Source organism: Euprymna scolopes, chromosome 15, assembly GCF_053919585.1.
Source record: "Euprymna scolopes isolate OS-2025 chromosome 15, ASM5391958v1, whole genome shotgun sequence".
In the NCBI taxonomy this organism is placed as follows: domain Eukaryota; kingdom Metazoa; phylum Mollusca; class Cephalopoda; order Sepiida; family Sepiolidae; genus Euprymna; species Euprymna scolopes.
In genome coordinates this window covers 54,218,987-54,238,369 of record NC_136496.1, presented here as the reverse complement: position 1 = coordinate 54,238,369, position 19,383 = coordinate 54,218,987, and the positions used below count along the sequence as shown (strand labels likewise).

General features: G+C 33.5%; 1 protein-coding gene across 6 annotated transcripts in view; it reads left to right on the top strand.

The window, feature by feature from the left end:
- Positions 1 to 19,383, top strand: part of LOC145293829 (dual specificity protein phosphatase 3-like) — a 265,871-nt gene that overhangs the window by 245,981 nt on the left and 507 nt on the right. For all 6 annotated transcript variants that reach the window (XM_080140479.1, XM_080140481.1, XM_080140482.1 and 3 more), the window contains 2 exons: positions 8,255 to 8,504; positions 17,806 to 19,383. The exon at positions 17,806 to 19,383 is cut by the window's right edge and continues 507 nt beyond it. In XM_080140479.1, the coding sequence (XP_079996605.1) occupies positions 8,255 to 8,451 (197 nt within the window). In that variant the 3' untranslated portion in view covers positions 8,452 to 8,504; positions 17,806 to 19,383. The remainder of the gene's footprint in view (positions 1 to 8,254; positions 8,505 to 17,805) is intronic.

The window sequence follows — 19,383 nt, the reverse complement described above, 5'->3', positions numbered from 1 at the left end:
ACATGTAACAACCAAGATGATGAGCTTGTTTGTAGCATTACTCCTACATGTAACAACCAAGATGATGAGCTTGTTTGTAGCATTACTCCGACATGTAACAACCAAGATGATGAGCTAGTTTGTAGCATTACTACTACACGTAACAACCAAGATGATGAGCTTGTTTGTAGCATAACTCCTACATGTAACAACCAAGATGATGAGCTTGTTTGTAGCATAACTCCTACATGTACAACCAAGAGGATGAGCTTGTTTGTAGCATTACTACTACACATAACAACCAAGATGATGAGCTTGTTTGTAGCATTACTACTACATGTAACAACCAAGATGATGAGCTTGTTTGTAGCATTGCTACTACATGTAACAACCAAGATGATGAGCTTGTTTGTAGCATTACTACTACACGTAACAACCAAGATGATGAGCTTGTTTGTATCATAACTCCTACACGTAACAACCAAGATGATGAGCTTGTTTGTAGCATTACTACTACATGTAACAACCAAGATGATGAGCTTGTTTGTAGCATAACTCCTACACGTAACAACCAAGATGATGAGCTTGTTTGTAGCATTGCTACTACATGTAACAACCAAGATGATGAGCTTGTTTGTAGCATTACTACTACATGTAACAACCAAGATGATGAGCTTGTTTGTAGCATTACTACTACATGTAACAACCAAGATGATGAGCTTGTTTGTAGCATTACTACTACATGTAACAACCAAGATGATGAGCTTGTTTGTAGCATTACTACTACATGTAACAACCAAGATGATGAGCTTGTTTGTAGCATTACTACTACACATAACAACCAAGATGATGAGCTTGTTTGTAGCATAACTCCTACATGTACAACCAAGAGGATCAGTTTGTTTGTAGCATTACTACTACACGTAACAACCAAGATGATGAGCTTGTTTGTAGCATTACTACTACATGTAACAACCAAGATGATGAGCTTGTTTGTAGCATTGCTACTACATGTAACAACCAAGATGATGAGCTTGTTTGTAGCATTGCTACTACATGTAACAACCAAGATGATGAGCTTGTTTGTAGCATTACTACTACATGTAACAACCAAGATGATGAGCTTGTTTGTAGCATAACTCCTGCACGTAACAACCAAGATGATGAGCTTGTTTGTAGCATTGCTACTACATGTAACAACCAAGATGATGAGCTTGTTTGTAGCATTACTACTACATGTAACAACCAAGATGATGAGCTTGTTTGTAGCATTAGTACTACATGTAACAACCAAGATGATGAGCTTGTTTGTAGCATAACTCCTACATGTACAACCAAGAGGATGAGCTTGTTTGTAGCATTACTACTACACGTAACAACCAAGATGATGAGCTTGTTTGTAGCATTACTACTACATGTAACAACCAAGATGATGAGCTTGTTTGTAGCATTGCTACTACATGTAACAACCAAGATGATGAGCTTGTTTGTAGCATTACTACTACATGTAACAACCAAGATGATGAGCTTGTTTGTAGCATTACTACTACATGTAACAACCAAGATGATGAGCTTGTTTGTAGCATAACTCCTACATGTACAACCAAGAGGATGAGCTTGTTTGTAGCATTACTACTACACATAACAACCAAGATGATGAGCTTGTTTGTAGCATTACTACTACATGTAACAACCAAGATTATGAGCTTGTTTGTAGCATTGCTACTACATGTAACAACCAAGATGATGAGCTTGTTTGTAGCATTACTTCTACATGTAACAACCAAGATGATGAGCTTGTTTGTAGCATTACTACTAAATGTAACAACCAAGAGGATGAGCTTGTTTGTAGCATTACTACTACATGTAACAACCAAGATGATGAGCTTGTTTGTAGCATAACTCCTACATGTACAACCAAGAGGATGAGCTTGTTTGTAGCATTACTACTACACGTAACAACCAAGATGATGAGCTTGTTTGTAGCATTACTACTACATGTAACAACCAAGATGATGAGCTTGTTTGTAGCATTACTACTACATGTAACAACCAAGATGATGAGCTTGTTTGTAGCATTGCTACTACATGTAACAACCAAGATGATGAGCTTGTTTGTAGCATTACTACTACATGTAACAACCAAGATGATGAGCTTGTTTGTAGCATAACTCCTACACGTAACAACCAAGATGATGAGCTTGTTTGTAGCATTGCTACTACATGTAACAACCAAGATGATGAGCTTGTTTGTAGCATTACTACTACATGTAACAACCAAGATGATGAGCTTGTTTGTAGCATTACTACTACATGTAACAACCAAGATGATGAGCTTGTTTGTATCATAACTCCTACATGTACAACCAAGAGGATGAGCTTGTTTGTAGCATTACTACTACACGTAACAACCAAGATGATGAGCTTGTTTGTAGTATTACTACTACATGTAACAACCAAGATGATGAGCTTGTTTGTAGCATTGCAACTACATGTAACAACCAAGATGATGAGCTTGTTTGTAGCATTACTACTACATGTAACAACCAAGATGATAAGCTTGTTTGTAGCATTGCTACTACACGTAACAACCAAGATGATGAGCTTGTTTGTAGCATTACTACTACACGTAACAACCAAGATGATGAGCTTGTTTGTAGCATTGCTACTACATGTAACAACCAAGATGATGAGCTTGTTTGTAGCATTACTACTACACGTAACAACCAAGATGATGAGCTTGTTTGTAATATTACTACTACACATAACAACCAAGATGGTGAGCTTGTTTTTAGCATTGCTACTACATGTAACAACCAAGATGATGAGCTTGTTTTTAGCATTACTACTACATGTAACAACCAAGATAATGAGCTTGTTTGTAGCATTACTACTACACGTAACAACCAAGATGATGAGCTTGTTTGTAGCATTACTACTACATGTAACAACCAAGATGATGAGCTTGTTTTTAGCATTACTACTACACATAACAACCAAGATGATGAGCTTGTTTGTAGCATTACTACTACATGTAACAACCAAGATGATGAGCTTGTTAGTAGCATTGCTACTACATGTAACAACCAAGATGATGAACTTGTTTGTAGCATTACTACTACATGTAACAACCAAGATGATGAGCTTGTTTGTAGCATTACTACTACATGTAACAACCAAGATGATGAGCTTGTTTGTAGCATTGCTACTAAATGTAACAACCAAGATGATGAGCTTGTTTGTAGCATTGCTACTACATGTAACAACCAAGATGATGAGCTTGTTTGTAGCATTACTACTACATGTAACAACCAAGATGATGAGCTTGTTTGTAGCATTGCTACTAAATGTAACAACCAAGATGATGAGCTTGTTTGTAGCATTGCTACTACACGTAACAACCAAGAGGATGAGCTTGTTTGTAGCATTACTACTACACGTAACAACCAAGATGATGAGCTTGTTTGTAGCATTGCTACTACATGTAACAACCAAGATGATGAGCTTGTTTTTAGCATTACTACTACATGTAACAACCAAGATGATGAGCTTGTTTGTAGCATTGCTACTACATGTAACAACCAAGATGATGAGCTTGTTTGTAGCATTGCTACTACATGTAACAACCAAGATGATGAGCTTGTTTGTAGCATTACTACTACATGTAACAACCAAGATGATGAGCTTGTTTGTAGCATTACTACTACATGTAACAACCAAGAGGATGAGCTTGTTTGTAGCATTACTACTACATGTAACAACCAAGATGATGAGCTTGTTTGTAGCATTACTTCTACATGTAACAACCAAGAGGATGAGCTTGTTTGTAGCATTACTACTACATGTAACAACCAAGAGGATGAGCTTGTTTGTAGCATTACTACTACATGTAACAACCAAGATGATGAGCTTGTTTGTAGCATAACTCCTACATGTACAACCAAGAGGATGAGCTTGTTTGTAGCATTACTACTACACGTAACAACCAAGATGATGAGCTTGTTTGTAGCATTACTACTACATGTAACAACCAAGATGATGAGCTTGTTTGTAGCATTACTACTACATGTAACAACCAAGATGATGAGCTTGTTTGTAGCATTGCTACTACATCTAACAACCAAGATGATGAGCTTGTTTGTAGCATTACTACTACAAGTAACAACCAAGATGATGAGCTTGTTTGTAGCATTACTACTACACGTAACAACCAAGATGATGAGCTTGTTTGTAGCATTACTACTACATGTAACAACCAAGATGATGAGCTTGTTTGTAGCATTGCTACTACATGTAACAACCAAGATGATGAGCCTGTTTGTAGCATTACTACTACATGTAACAACCAAGATGATGAGCTTATTTGTACCATTACTACTACATGTAACAACCAAGATGATGAGCTTGTTTGTAGCATTGCTACTACATGTAACAACTAAGATGATGAGCTTGTTTGTAGCATTAATACTACACATAACAACCAAGAGGATGAGCTTGTTTGTAGCATTACTACTACACGTAACAACCAAGATGATGAGCTTGTTTTTAGCATTACTACTACACGTAACAACCAAGATTATGAGCTTGTTTGTAGCATTGCTACTACACGTAACAACAAAGATTATGAGATTGTTTGTAGCATTAATACTACACGTAACAACCAAGATGATGAGCTTGTTTGTAGCATTACTACTACACGTAACAACCAAGATGATGAGCTTGTTTGTAACATTACTACTACACATAACAACCAAGATGATGAGCTTGTTTGTAGCATTGCTACTACACATAACAACCAAGATGATGAGCTTGTTTGTAGCATTGCTACTACATGTAACAACCAAGATGATGTGCTTTTTTGTAGCATTACTACTACACGTAACAACCAAGCTGATGAGCTTGTTTGTAGCATTACTCCGACATGTAACAACCAAGATGATGAGCTTGTTTGTAGCATTACTACTACATGTAACAACCAAGATGATGAGCTTGTTTGTAGCATTACTACTACACGTAACAACCAAGAGTATGAGCTTGTTTGTAGCATTACTACTACACGTAACAACCAAGATGATGAGCTTGTTTGTAGCATTACTCCGACATGTAACAACCAAGATGATTAGCTTGTTTGTAGCATTACTACTACACGTAACAACCAAGATGATGAGCTTGTTTGTAGCATTACTACTACATGTAACAACCAAGATGATGAACTTGTTTGTAGCATTGCTACTACATGTAACAACCAAGATGATGAGCTTGTTTGTAGCATTACTACTACATGTAACAACCAAGATGATGAGCTTGTTTGTAGCATTACTACTACATGTAACAACCAAGATGATGAGCTTGTTTGTAGCATTGCTACTACATGTAAAAACCAAGATGATGAGCTTGTTCGTAGCATTAATACTACACGTAACACCCAAGAGGATGAGCTTGTTTGTAGCATTACTACTACACGTAACAACCAAGATGATGAGCTTGTTTGTAGCATTACTACTACACATAACAACCAAGATGATGAGCTTGTTTGTAACATTACTACTACACATAACAACCAAAATGATGGGCTTGTTTGTAGCATTGCTACTACATGTAACAACCAAGATGATGAGCTTGTTTGTAGCATTACTACTACACGTAACAACCAAGATGATGAGCTTGTTTTTAGCATTACTACTACATGTAACAACCAAGATTATGAGCTTGTTTGTAGCATTACTACTACATGTAACAACCAAGATGATGAGCTTGTTTGTAGCATTACTACTACATGTAACAACCAAGATGATGAGCTTGTTTGTAGCATTACTACTACATGTAACAACCAAGATGATGGGCTTGTTTGTAGCATTACTACTACATGTAACAACCAAGATGATGAGCTTGTTTGTAGCATTACTACTACACGTAACAACCAAGAGGATGAGCTTGTTTGTAGCATTACTACTACACGTAACAACCAAGAGGATGAGCTTGTTTGTAGCATTACTACTACACGTAACAACCAAGATGATGAGCTTGTTTTTAGCATTACTACTACATGTAACAACCAAGAGGATGAGCTTGTTTGTAGCATTACTACTACACGTAACAACCAAGATGATGAGCTTGTTTGTAGCATTACTACTACACGTAACGACCAAGACGATGAGCTTGTTTGTAGCATTACTACTACACGTAACAACCAAGATGATGAGCTTGTTTGTAGCATTACTACTACACGTAACAACCAAGAGGATGAGCTTGTTTGTAGCATTACTACTACACGTAACGACCAAGACGATGAGCTTGTTTGTAGCATTACTACTACACGTAACAACCAAGATGATGAGCTTGTTTGTAGCATTACTACTACACGTAACAACCAAGATGATGAGCTTGTTTGTAGCATTACTACTACACGTAACAACCAAGATGATGAGCTTGTTTGTAGCATTACTACTACACGTAACGACCAAGACGATGAGCTTGTTTGTAGCATTACTACTACACGTAACAACCAAGATGATGAGCTTGTTTGTAGCATTACTACTACACGTAACAACCAAGATGATGAGCTTGTTTGTAGCATTACTACTACACGTAACAACCAAGATGATGAGCTTGTTTGTAGCATTACTACTACACGTAACGACCAAGACGATGAGCTTGTTTGTAGCATTACTACTACACGTAACAACCAAGATGATGAGCTTGTTTGTAGCATTACTACTACACGTAACAACCAAGATGATGAGCTTGTTTTTAGCATTACTACTACACGTAACAACCAAGATGATGAGCTTGTTTGTAGCATTACTACTACACGTAACAACCAAGACGATGAGCTTGTTTGTAGCATTACTACTACACGTAGCAACCAAGATGATGAGCTTGTTTGTAGCATTACTACTACACGTAACAACCAAGATGATGAGCTTGTTTTTAGCATTACTACTACACGTAACAACCAAGATGATGAGCTTGTTTGTAGCATTACTACTACACGTAACAACCAAGATGATGAGCTTGTTTGTAGCATTACTACTACACGTAACGACCAAGACGATGAGCTTGTTTGTAGCATTACTACTACACGTAACAACCAAGATGATGAGCTTGTTTGTAGCATTACTACTACACGTAACAACCAAGATGATGAGCTTGTTTGTAGCATTACTACTACACGTAACAACCAAGATGATGAGCTTGTTTGTAGCATTACTACTACACGTAACGACCAAGACGATGAGCTTGTTTGTAGCATTACTACTACATGTAACAACCAAGATGATGAGCTTGTTTGTAGCATTACTACAACAGGTAACAACCAAGACGATGAGCTTGTTTGTAGCATTACTACTACATGTAACAACCAAGATGATGAGCTTGTTTGTAGCATTACTACAACAGGTAACAACCAAGACGATGAGCTTGTTTGTAGCATTACTACTACACGTAACAACCAAGATGATGAGCTTGTTTGTAGCATTACTACTACACGTAACAACCAAGATGATGAGCTTGTTTTTAGCATTACTACTACACGTAACAACCAAGATGATGAGCTTGTTTGTAGCATTACTACTACACGTAACAACCAAGACGATGAGCTTGTTTGTAGCATTACTACTACATGTAACAACCAAGATGATGAGCTTGTTTGTAGCATTACTACCACAGGTAACAACCAAGACGATGAGCTTGTTTGTAGCATTACTACTACATGTAGCAACCAAGATGATGAGCTTGTTTGTAGCATTACTACTACACGTAACAACCAAGATGATGAGCTTGTTTTTAGCATTACTACTACACGTAACAACCAAGATGATGAGCTTGTTTGTAGCATTACTACAACAGGTAACAACCAAGACGATGAGCTTGTTTGTAGCATTACTACTACACGTAACAACCAAGATGATGAGCTTGTTTGTAGCATTACTACTACACGTAACAGCCAAGATGATGAACTTGTTTCTAGCATTACTACTACACGTAACAACCAAGATGATGAGCTTGTTTGTAGCATTGCTACTACATGTAACAACCAAGATGATGAGCTTGTTTTTAGCATTACTACTACACGTAACAACTAAGATGAGCTTGCAGACATTGTACTTTGCGAGTTGTGTTTGTCTGAAAATTTCTAACTGAATCCAATCTTTAATGCAGACTATTTGGCATTCTACGCCTTTTCGATATGTTGTATCAATTTATTGACCTTTTGTATCAATTTATTGACCTTTTGTTCCCTCTTTAAATGCATTTTTTCTTTGTGATGTTCCAGGGAAGGTGTTTGTCCACTGTCAGATGGGCATTAGCCGTTCTGCCACTTTAGTTGTTGCCTTTCTCATGTTGAAGCAAAGAATGAATGTCATTGATGCTGTCACCACAATCAAAGAACACCGTAATATTTTCCCTAATGATGGTTTCCTCAAACAACTGTGTATACTCAACAGGGAAATTCATGAATACAGTGGCTAAGCAAATGTAGGTTTTATTATTTCATTCCACATCGATGACAAGCAATCAAAATTGTAAGTATCACATGATTTTAACCTTTAGTTTCGTGGCTTTTTGAATTTACTTCCAAACTAACTTAGGTCTTTATTTATCCCTCTTTCTTTGAAGTCTATCCATATCACTTACTCCATATTTTTTTTTTTTTTTTTTACAAAGGCATCACCACATTATCAAGGCCCAGAGGCTACTCAAGGATAAGGGTTAAAGAGTGTACAGTAGAAATTGGTTAATATAGTAATCATCAGTAATGAAAATTTGGTAAATTTGATAACTTATATGGAACGGCTCATCAAGAACTTATTTACTTTAGACTTGAACACAACCATATTGTAGTCAGCCGGAAAGCAGGAAAACGGAAGACAATTCCACAGGCGTGCAGTTCTAAGAAAGAAGCTTTCTTCATGGAATCTACGTTTAGGTTTAGGCACAGATAAAGAGTGGGGGAAATTATTGATAGTGTTTACAGCTAGACGAGTGTTTCTTGTGAAAGTTTGGCGAGGGGGGACCATAGATTGAAGCTCAGTTGAACACTTTCCATGAAAATAACGATACATCAGAGACAAACTCGCAACATCTCTTCTGTGAGATAGAGGTTGCAAGGAGGAGAAAAGGACATCTACAAGGCTACGAAGTCTATTTTGAACTCTATCAAGGCAGGACAAGTCCTTTCTAGCAGCTCCTGCCCAGATGTGGCAACAGTATTCCATCCTTGGACGTACCTGGCTCTTATATAGATAGAGAATAGCATCAGCAGTGAGATATCTACCGGATCGATAGAAAGATCCCACCATTTTTCCAGCGGCCTTGGCAACAGATTTGATATACGTGTTCCATTTAAGATCAGGAGTAATGGTCAAGCCCAGAAGCTTGTCAAAACTTGAGGCCTCCTGAAGACGAGAGCCATTCATTTCAATTGATGACAAATGTGGATTAGAATGTTGATGATGTAAAGAGAGAAGCTTTGTTTTAGATGCATTAAAAGTAACCAACCACTCCTTTCCCCATTGTACTACGTGCTCAAGATCAGAGGAGAGAGAATTGGAGAGAACTTGGTCGTTTACTATCTTAGATTTGGTACCATAAATGGTAGTGTCGTCAGCATAAATGTCTACAAATGATGTAAGGATATGATTTGGAAGATCATTAATGTAGATCAGGAAAAGAGTTGGGCCCAGGATGGATCCCTGAGGGACACCGGCATTAATACTGTGAGCTTCTGATTTTTGCCCCTCAACTACTACTCTTATGAACCTATCAGAAAGAAATATTTTCCTCATATTTCTTTTGTGAACTAAACCTGCTACCTCATTTGTCCTACACCTACCAATCAAAGAACTCATCTATTCTTTCAATATAATTACAGCATGGAAATCTGTTCTGCATACATTTCCCTATACTTCTGAGATTAATCTTCCTCTGAGGTCATCAAATTTAAGTCTTGCTTTGACATTCACATTTCACATCCTATCATTCACATGTCATTTATATCCATGAAACACATGTCCTCAACCTTCATTTTCATTATATGCAACAATAAAAAAAAAAGTAAGCTCAAAGACATTTAATCTTTACCAAATTTATGGAATGTAATTGAAGAACAAAGCTTTAGATGCAGATGAAACTAATTTTATTAGCTAACATTTTATGACTAATCTAATGATTCTATTATTTTTTCTTTTTCTTTTTTTAATTTGCGTCCAACATCCATAGACATCAAAATAATTCTCAATAACTTACAATGACTAACACCATGAGCAGCAAAATTATACTTATTCACTTAAAAAGCTATAGAAAATCTTTCTATAGCTTTTTTTCCTCAAATCATTTGTCGTTGGAATTCTTTTCTTGCTTTCTGTTTCTTTGAACATTCCAACCTGCAAAAATTTAAATGTAATTAGGAAAAATATCCTGCTGCCAATCTCTCAACTAAGGCTGCACCCTATAATCTGGTTCCTATCACAGTAGCGTACTATGCTTCAATAGCCATATGAGAGAAAAACATAATAATAAATAAATAAATGAAAATAAGATAGATCCGAGAATCCTAAAGAGGCTATAATTCCCCCAAAATGATTTTCAGTGTAGAGTGACTATGTTTAAAAATCTATTTATAATAATCTATTCATAATAATCTATTTATAATAATCTATTTATAATAATCTATTTATAATAATCTATTTATAATAATCTATTTATAATAATGCTGAATGTGCCATAAAGTCAAGTTTAATGGAGTGTGACTATTATTGATTGGCATAAACATATACATAGATTGTAGCACTTAATAATGGTTACGAAGTAATTCTAACAGCAATTTTTTTTTCTAAATCATCGATTACAAGCAAACAACATGATTACCATTTGAGAATTGCAATGGAAAGTTCTTATCTTTAACCAACAGAAAGAGGATAATACTGTCAGCAGGGAAATTCTGATTTTTACATGGAAAAGATGACTAAGGATCTGCAAAATTCCCAGGGAATAAAATAGTGTATGCTTTGTTGTTTATTATTAACACAATTATTTTCGTTTAGGATATGAAGAGCTTTAATTTTGTTAAACCTAACCATAAATACACAGAAATAATACACGGGCGATAACTCATAACTCAAATGGTTCAGGGGAAATAATTAATCATACTTATTCATATTCAGTAGACACTGTCTTCGAGTGGGCAAAGTCTCTTTATATAAGGGTTTGTCAGGACAACCTGGCATGAGGATAATTTTCACTACAAGTAAACCCCGACTAAATATTCCAAGTCACATAGTATTCGCAACCCAAACAAAATCTCAGTATGGCTAACCCACACTGGCTTATACAAGGAATTGGGCATCTTTTTCAAGTGATGTTGCCTATAGTAACATTACTAAGCTGAATACTCCAACAGGCTAGATGTATTCTTGTCCTAGAATCAAGAAAATCCAAGAGATAGCAAGAAAGATATACTATAACATGTTTATTGGGGAGAGGAAAATTAATATTCATAACTTCTTTACTAACTCAGCATTTGAGATGGAAATAAGATTTAATGGATTATTTGAATATATATATATATATATATATATATATATATATATATATATATATGTATGTATATATATATATATGTATGTATGTATGTATGTATAGAGATCAAGTGTTAGCCCATGGGAAAGGGCCCCTTGAGTTTTGAGAACTTCGACTGAAATAAAATGAAAAAAAGTATCACTTTGTTAAAGAGGTTACATTGTGTTGACATCAAAAGAAGGGGTCAAAGTTTCTTATTTCTTCAGAAAAACTAAGGAATTTCGCAAACAAAACATGCACCAAGAGAATGAAAAATAGATCTGAGTAAAAGTTTGTTCCATTATCATCACTAACAAAAATATCTGCCTTTGGTTGCATATATCATGCAGCCCTTCCCTCTCCTCCCAAAGAAGGAGGTAATACCTCGGAGGATGCTCTCATGTAACAGAATATACTATACTTCTCTCATAAAAAAGGACAAGGAGGATGGAATCATGACCAAAGAACAGATACTACACTAGTCCCATCTTGAATTGATTATTGAAAGATACATTTGTCAGAAATAATAAAGTAAACTGAAGTAAGCATGAAACAGTAATAGTATAATTTAAGCTCACACACACACATATATATATATATATAATATCACTTTAATAATCTTAGTATTTATATACTTCTAACAAATATTATTTGGCACAAAGCCAGATGGTGGGAGGAGAAAAAGCCAACACTCCAAAGGAAGAATCAGGCTACCTTTAAAAGTAGTTTGAGCAGCCCTGGCAGCATTCACCAGTAAAGACGCCTCTGGCAGTTAGTGATTAATTAAGTCCTTCTCAAAGAGAAAAGCATGGTAAACTTCCTATAACTTCACAGTCCGACAGATAAGGCAACTGAAATGACCAGTCTCTGTTTGACTCATTGTCAAGAACTTATTCTTGACTGGTATTTAGAAGAAAGAATCATCAGACGACTTTGGTTATTAAAATTATTTCCTTCTATTTTGCTATTTTTAATTCACTATGTACACTTTATTCTTAACAATTATCTCCCTTAGTATAATTGTATATGAAACTAATTATGAAAAATATAGATTATCTCCCTTCTTGTGATGAAGAAAAAGACATTAAATGGCCTCTCTCCTATCATATTTGAATGTGAAATATACATGTGTTTCCACTAAAAGAAACCTTGCAAAGTTTTTTTAATCTTCTAAAGATTTATTAATGAAAATCAGATTTTCTTAGTTATGGAAGACCTTAATAAACTATATTTTTGATCTACAAATTTGATTAGAATGTATCGCAAGATCATAAATCATTACATCTCTCTGGTAAAATTGGTTTCACTTAATGTTTAAAATGTCAACTCTTTTCTGTTATCAAATCCTTTATTTTTATCCTTCCTAATTTGAGTAATTTGAGTAAACTTGGGTTTACCTGAAATTTCATATCATACATTATTTTAAAGCTTAATAATTCAAGAAAGAAATATGTGTGTGTGTGTGTGTATATATATATATATATATATATATATATATATATATATATATATATATAATATTACTCCTATAATTTGAACATCCGCTTCATTCAAATTAGAAGATGCTGTTCAAGTTTCGTTATAAAAAAATGTGCTGCAGTTAACTTTAATTTTCTAAGAATTAAGAAATAGTAAATGAAATTCATTGCTATATGATACTTCAAGTATATATTAAGTTGAGTTTACGATATATTGCAAGTAAGAATTGTTTAATATTATTACCAGGAACAAAAACATTGAAAATAAATTAAATCTACTCTAACTTGTTAGGTATTTATTACCTAAGTTATCATGTACAGAAATCATACATTTAGGTAAAATACAGTTTTTTTAGTAATTCATTGAATGAGTTTTATTGCATTTTCTATTTTCATCGATTGAGCTCTGTATTCCGTAAGCGATCACGAAAATCTACAATTTCTTGGTTCTCTAGCTTCTTTATGATTATATCTCTTCGGAGTGACATTGCTTGCAAAACATAGTTGTCACTAAAGTAAGGACTTTTTTCTAGAAATTTTATAACCATCTTCATAGACTTTTCTGCATCATTCCATGATATTGCTTCATCAGAGTGTTCTTGGTTATTTACATTAGGGTCAAGAGAATGGGAGCTGTCGCTATTTTCATCACCATTACTGCCTTCAGGATATTGACCAGTAGTTTCCTCATCTTGTTGCACCCACATTTCAACATCATTTGCATTAAGTGATTTAAGAACAGCATGGTTGGTCGGTAACCGTTTGGTTTCAAGAATTTTTTCTAGACCAGATGTATTCTCTGATTCTTTCGGTTTAGAAGCCTTTGGTGCTGGGCATAGTTTGTCCCATGCTTTTGTTAATGTGCTTGCTCGAACTTGATTCCATGCACTTGCAAGAGAAAATATGGCATCTTTGATAGTAAAATGGCGCTGAAAATCGCTTATACTCACGATACTATTTATCATATTCATCATGAAATCATTTCTGTATAAACATTTTAAGTTCCAAATAATCCCTTGATCCATAGGTTGGATGAGAGAAGTCACATTAGGTGCTAAGTAGCACACAAAAATATTCTCGCAAGATGACACTAGTTCTGACCCAGGAGGATGTGCTCTACAATTGTCTAACAGAAGCAAGCACTTTGAATCAGGTTTATCTAATCCAAGAAAACGCCTCTGGACAACTGGCACAAATTCTTGCAAAAAACATATTTTAAACAACTGTTGATACATCCATCCATTTCGTGAAGAAGGATACTGGCAAAGGCGAAACTTCCTTCAATGGTTGGGGACACTTTGATTTGCCGATGACAAGAAGCTTAAGTTTATGAATTTCAGAAGCATTAGAAGCATTCATCTCAATTGTCTCATAACAACAGCCCCTAAGGTTTTCCTTGAGCTTAGGGAGTAATTAAAAAATCACAAAGAGCAATGTCTGAATTATAGTGAGAGTTTGGAACTATCTTGATGCCCATCCTGGTCAAATAGTTTGTGACAAGATTGGAATTGTGGGTTGGTGTATTTGTGCAAATCTTATGCATCTTCAGTTCCCCGCAAATAATTCTATGTACAGTTCCCACACTGACATCAAACTGTGCACTTATTGTCTCTATAGACACATGACGGTCCTTATTTGTGAAATTCTTTATTTGGTCAATCAACTCTGGTGTTTATACTTCCTTATTCCTCCCACACTTCCTATCATCACTCACATTCCCTGCCTTCCTTGAATCTCTTATGTCACTCAGAAACTAATGCTCGCTTCATACAAGGTGGTCCAAAAGCAGTCCATACATTTCTCTGGCATTTTCCCAAGTTTAAAACAAAATTTTATCGCATACTGGTTTTCTAAAGTGTCCTCACGTCCAGATTGCATTTTTGAAATTTACTAGCTGTGACAATCAGGCTTTAGTAGGGTGTATTCCAATTCTCGTTGTAGCTGTTCATTTGAACCTGAGATCATAAAAATTGGCCAGTCATTTCTTAAGATATATAGCAATAATATAGTGAATTTTCAAGAGTCTATGAGAATTTCAAATTCCTGTACAAAAAAGTCTAAAAACTTATTGAAGGCACCTCGGAAACTCTTTGAATCAGAAATCAGTGTTTAAAAGGTAACTAAAATATAAAAACAAGAAAGATAAAATTAAAAATTAGCCACTTTTTACTCGCTGTATATTTCATTTTCTCTCTCTACCTCTCCAATGATAAATTAAATAGTATTATTATGATATTTCCTCCGGTTTATAGTAAACCATTCTAATGTTTTCCTTTCTTTATTTCCTTTGACAGTTAAGAGAGATAGATAGAGACAAAGAGATAGAAACGAAAGTAATAGGCAACATATAGAATAAAAGCAAGAATCAAACAGTATTCATTGAGTGAGGGTGAAAGTGATAGATGAAACGTTATCATTTATTTTAAATTATAGCTAATTTGAATAATTAAGCTGTTACATAATTAACTTGAAAATCTGATGAATATTTTGGCATGTATTTCGTGAGATTGAAATATATTGGAAAAAGCCTTAGGAAAACAAACGTCGATTAACCGAGATTTCTATATTGACAGATACAATATTGACAGATACAATATTAACAGATACAATATTGACAGATACAATATTGACAGATACAATATTGACAGATACAATATTAACAGATACAATATTGACAGATACAATATTGACAGATACAATATTAACAGATACAATATTGACAGATACAATATTGACAGATACAATATTGACAGATACAATATTGACAGATACAATATTGACAGATACAATATTAACAGATACAATATTGACAGATACAATATTGACAGATACAATATTGACAGATACAATATTGACAGATACAATATTGACAGATGCAATATTGACAGATACAATATTGACAGATACAATATTGACAGATACAAGCTGCATAACTTATTTGAGAACAGTATTAATATGTGTATAAAAACGACTCTTGGGAGCAGATAATAATGCTTTTTATTTAAAAATGTTTTCTGAAGTTAATAAGAAATATATTGTTTTGTAATTTAATTCAGTAAAGTCCCCATAAGTTTTAATAATGTTTTGTTTTATGTGAGGTAGAAATTACCACCATGCTGGAATCAGGTGGTATTTGACCATTTAAATTCTCTTATTTTTTGGCTTACCACCTCACACATGCTAGTTTTATATGGGATTCTCAGCACGTTTTGAAAGTCTGTGTCATTTACAAAATTTCATCGTTTTTGCAATTGCCCTTCAAAAAGACAAAGTGAAAACAAAAACAAAAATAGCAACATTGTACATTAGCTTTTATGTTTATTGTCTTTAAGGAATTGTGAAAGATCAATAGATATGTTATCTCATTCGCTCTTCCTCCCACTATCTAAAACACGTAATGTGTAAACAAGCAAGCAAGATACTATTATAGTTTTATTAGTTTTTATATCAAAACATGTTTGAGAAAAAAGAAAAGCAAATGTAATTTACTGATTGCTACTTCAGATCAATATTTCGATCAGCGTCTATATTTACTGTTTTGGTTGAAATAATACACATTCAGCTTCTGCTCACAAGATTCTGATTGGCAATGTTCAGAGTCAGCTGAATATTTCTCAGTAATGATAGTGAGAGGAATCATGATAAAGAGTAGTTCCAAACTATTATCATCTATTGTATTTAGAGAGGCACTTGTGATCAGTTTGAGCCCAAAGAAACAATTTGCATTCTATGACTAACAAAATGTTTCTTAATCGATTGCAGGATGTTTGAAGTCATTGTAATAAACTCATAAGTGTCTTCTTAGCAGAAGCTCTAAAGTTGCATCTCCTGATGACACTTGGGGGATGGGCTCAGTCAACATCAAGCAGAAGTATTGATATGGTTAAGAGAGATATATTACAGAAAAATACTTCTTGTGATTGGTGCACAGAACGAACATGTTCGAATGAACATAGATCACCACACGACCACATGGCGACTAATGCAATCCTTGTAGAACAAGTTGTGACCAGACATAATTAAAACTCCATCAAGGAATGTGTTCCCTGACTGCAATAGTATCATGGTCAATGCTTCTGATGTAAGAATTAAAAAATACATCTTACTGTATCAACTACAAATGAATATATTTCGTGAATTTCGTATATATGTATATTTTCCTTTATATTTTCAGGTTTTTGGAGTGTTGATATATGAAATAACAACTGAGACCTTAACTTTTATAACAGGTGAAAAGATGACGAACGTTTAAGGACAATAATTTGTACCTTGATTTCGGTTTATGTTGTGTAGAAAATGGCAGGTTGTTTCGGTTTAGTTTTACACATTCGTTGTAGATTTTTTCATAAATTGTATGAAGGAAAATTTTTTAAATATCCAAAGGGAAAGAAAGAAATCATAAAGAGTGAATATTTATGGGCCATGCTTGTAAGGGAAACAATTCGAGCTGAGAGGCTGTGTCTAGCACTCTGTCAATCTGTTGCTTTGTCGATCTGTCACTCTAATTTTCTTGATAATGAACTTTTTCCTTTCCTTATAATTCTATACAATTGTTATTGCAATAATACAGGCCAGTTTGGATAGTTCATCCATTCAAATTTTCTAGATATTTTATGCAATTTAACAAACTGAATTGAACGTTATTTTTGTTGATTAAATTAGAAAAATTAACAACCTGTCCATTTAAATTATAAATTACTAGCTACACCCAGTCGTAAAATATGCTTAAATATGATATTTTAATTTGTCCAGATTTCGTATATATGTATATTTTCCTTTATATTTTCAGGTTTTTGAAGTGTTGATATATGAAACAACATCTGAGACCTTCTTCACTTTTATAACAGGTGAAAAGATGACATTGTTTTTGTAAAAAAAAACAAAAAAAACAAAAGAAAATAAAAATAAAAAAACAGAATAAAATAAAATAAAAATATATTTCATTTGTATAATATATGAAATCAATCGATGAAAATTTAAAAATATAATGCATATATTTTTATCTGTACACACTAAGAATATTGACAATTAAGTGAAAATTTTACATATGAAAGCAAAACATTTCATAACTCTTAATTTATATATAATTTATATAACTGGCGCTTCAATCAACAAGAGAGTATCCCCAGGGCATAGTTAAATAATGAATGTAAGTTTTTACATTTTCGTGTCAACAATATTTTAAAAGATAATATTTGTATGTTTCACGATTTCAACATTTCAGGTTGCTCCAATTTTAATTGTGTCCTGACGATGCTCTCATCATTAACCGAAACTTCAACTTGTGTAAATCGGTAAAGTAAATGGAATATTGAAATTTTTAGTTTTCTTTTAGATTGTTCAAAAACAGTCAATATTTAAATCCAATCGTTATATATATATATATATATATATACACACACACACACACATATATATATATTAATAAATTAAACTTATGTTGTAATGTTTTTATATTTTATCTTCATGATAAAAAGACATTCTCAGAAATGAATGAACATATTAAATTTCTATTTCTGATATTCGCTTTTTTTTCATTAATCTTTATATTTTAGCAGATTTAATCCAAAAGAATTTGTTACAACATATAAAAAGAAAAAATCCACATATGTATTTTACTATTTTAAATCTTGTATATTTTTGTTATCTATCTCAACTTCCTTCATATTCAAACCTTTGAGCTTATCTTCAGATGAACACGTTTGTGAAACTAAGAAAAGAAAATTCAACTGATGATAAAGAAAAAGTATTTTTTCTATTGATCATAAAAGAATATGTGATATTTGCAAAACAATTTTTCATCTATTGCTGTTACATGTTGCACGTTTTTTAGAAAGAGATATTTTGTAAAGTTTTATCTCATTTTTATTTAGTAAGATTGTTTTAGTATAATATATAAAATTTGTGTTTCTTTTTACCTTTTAAGCGATTTTTGAAAAAGTTTTTTTGATATTTCGATTGGTGAAGTTTAAGGTATTTTAAAAAATTAAATCTAAATCTATTCTGACATCATACAAACCATCATTTTTATAACAAACATTTCAGTTTTAAATTCAAATTGCCAGCAGACAAATTCATTTGGAGTTCTCACATAATTTCGATTAGTTTAATCAATTATTTTAAAAATGAATATAAAGTTGCTTTTTGTACTCTATGGAAAAATTTAATTAAAAAAAATACAGAAATTTTACTAAGTAACAACTTTCTATAATTTCAATTTAAAAAAGCAAATGATAGAATTCTTAAATTAAATGATATTTTCCTATTCCTATTTTTTTTACTTGATAACTCTACAATACTATTAATAATAACAGTGTAAATATATGAATGTATAAATTTGAAATGTTTTTGTGCAAGAAAGATATAT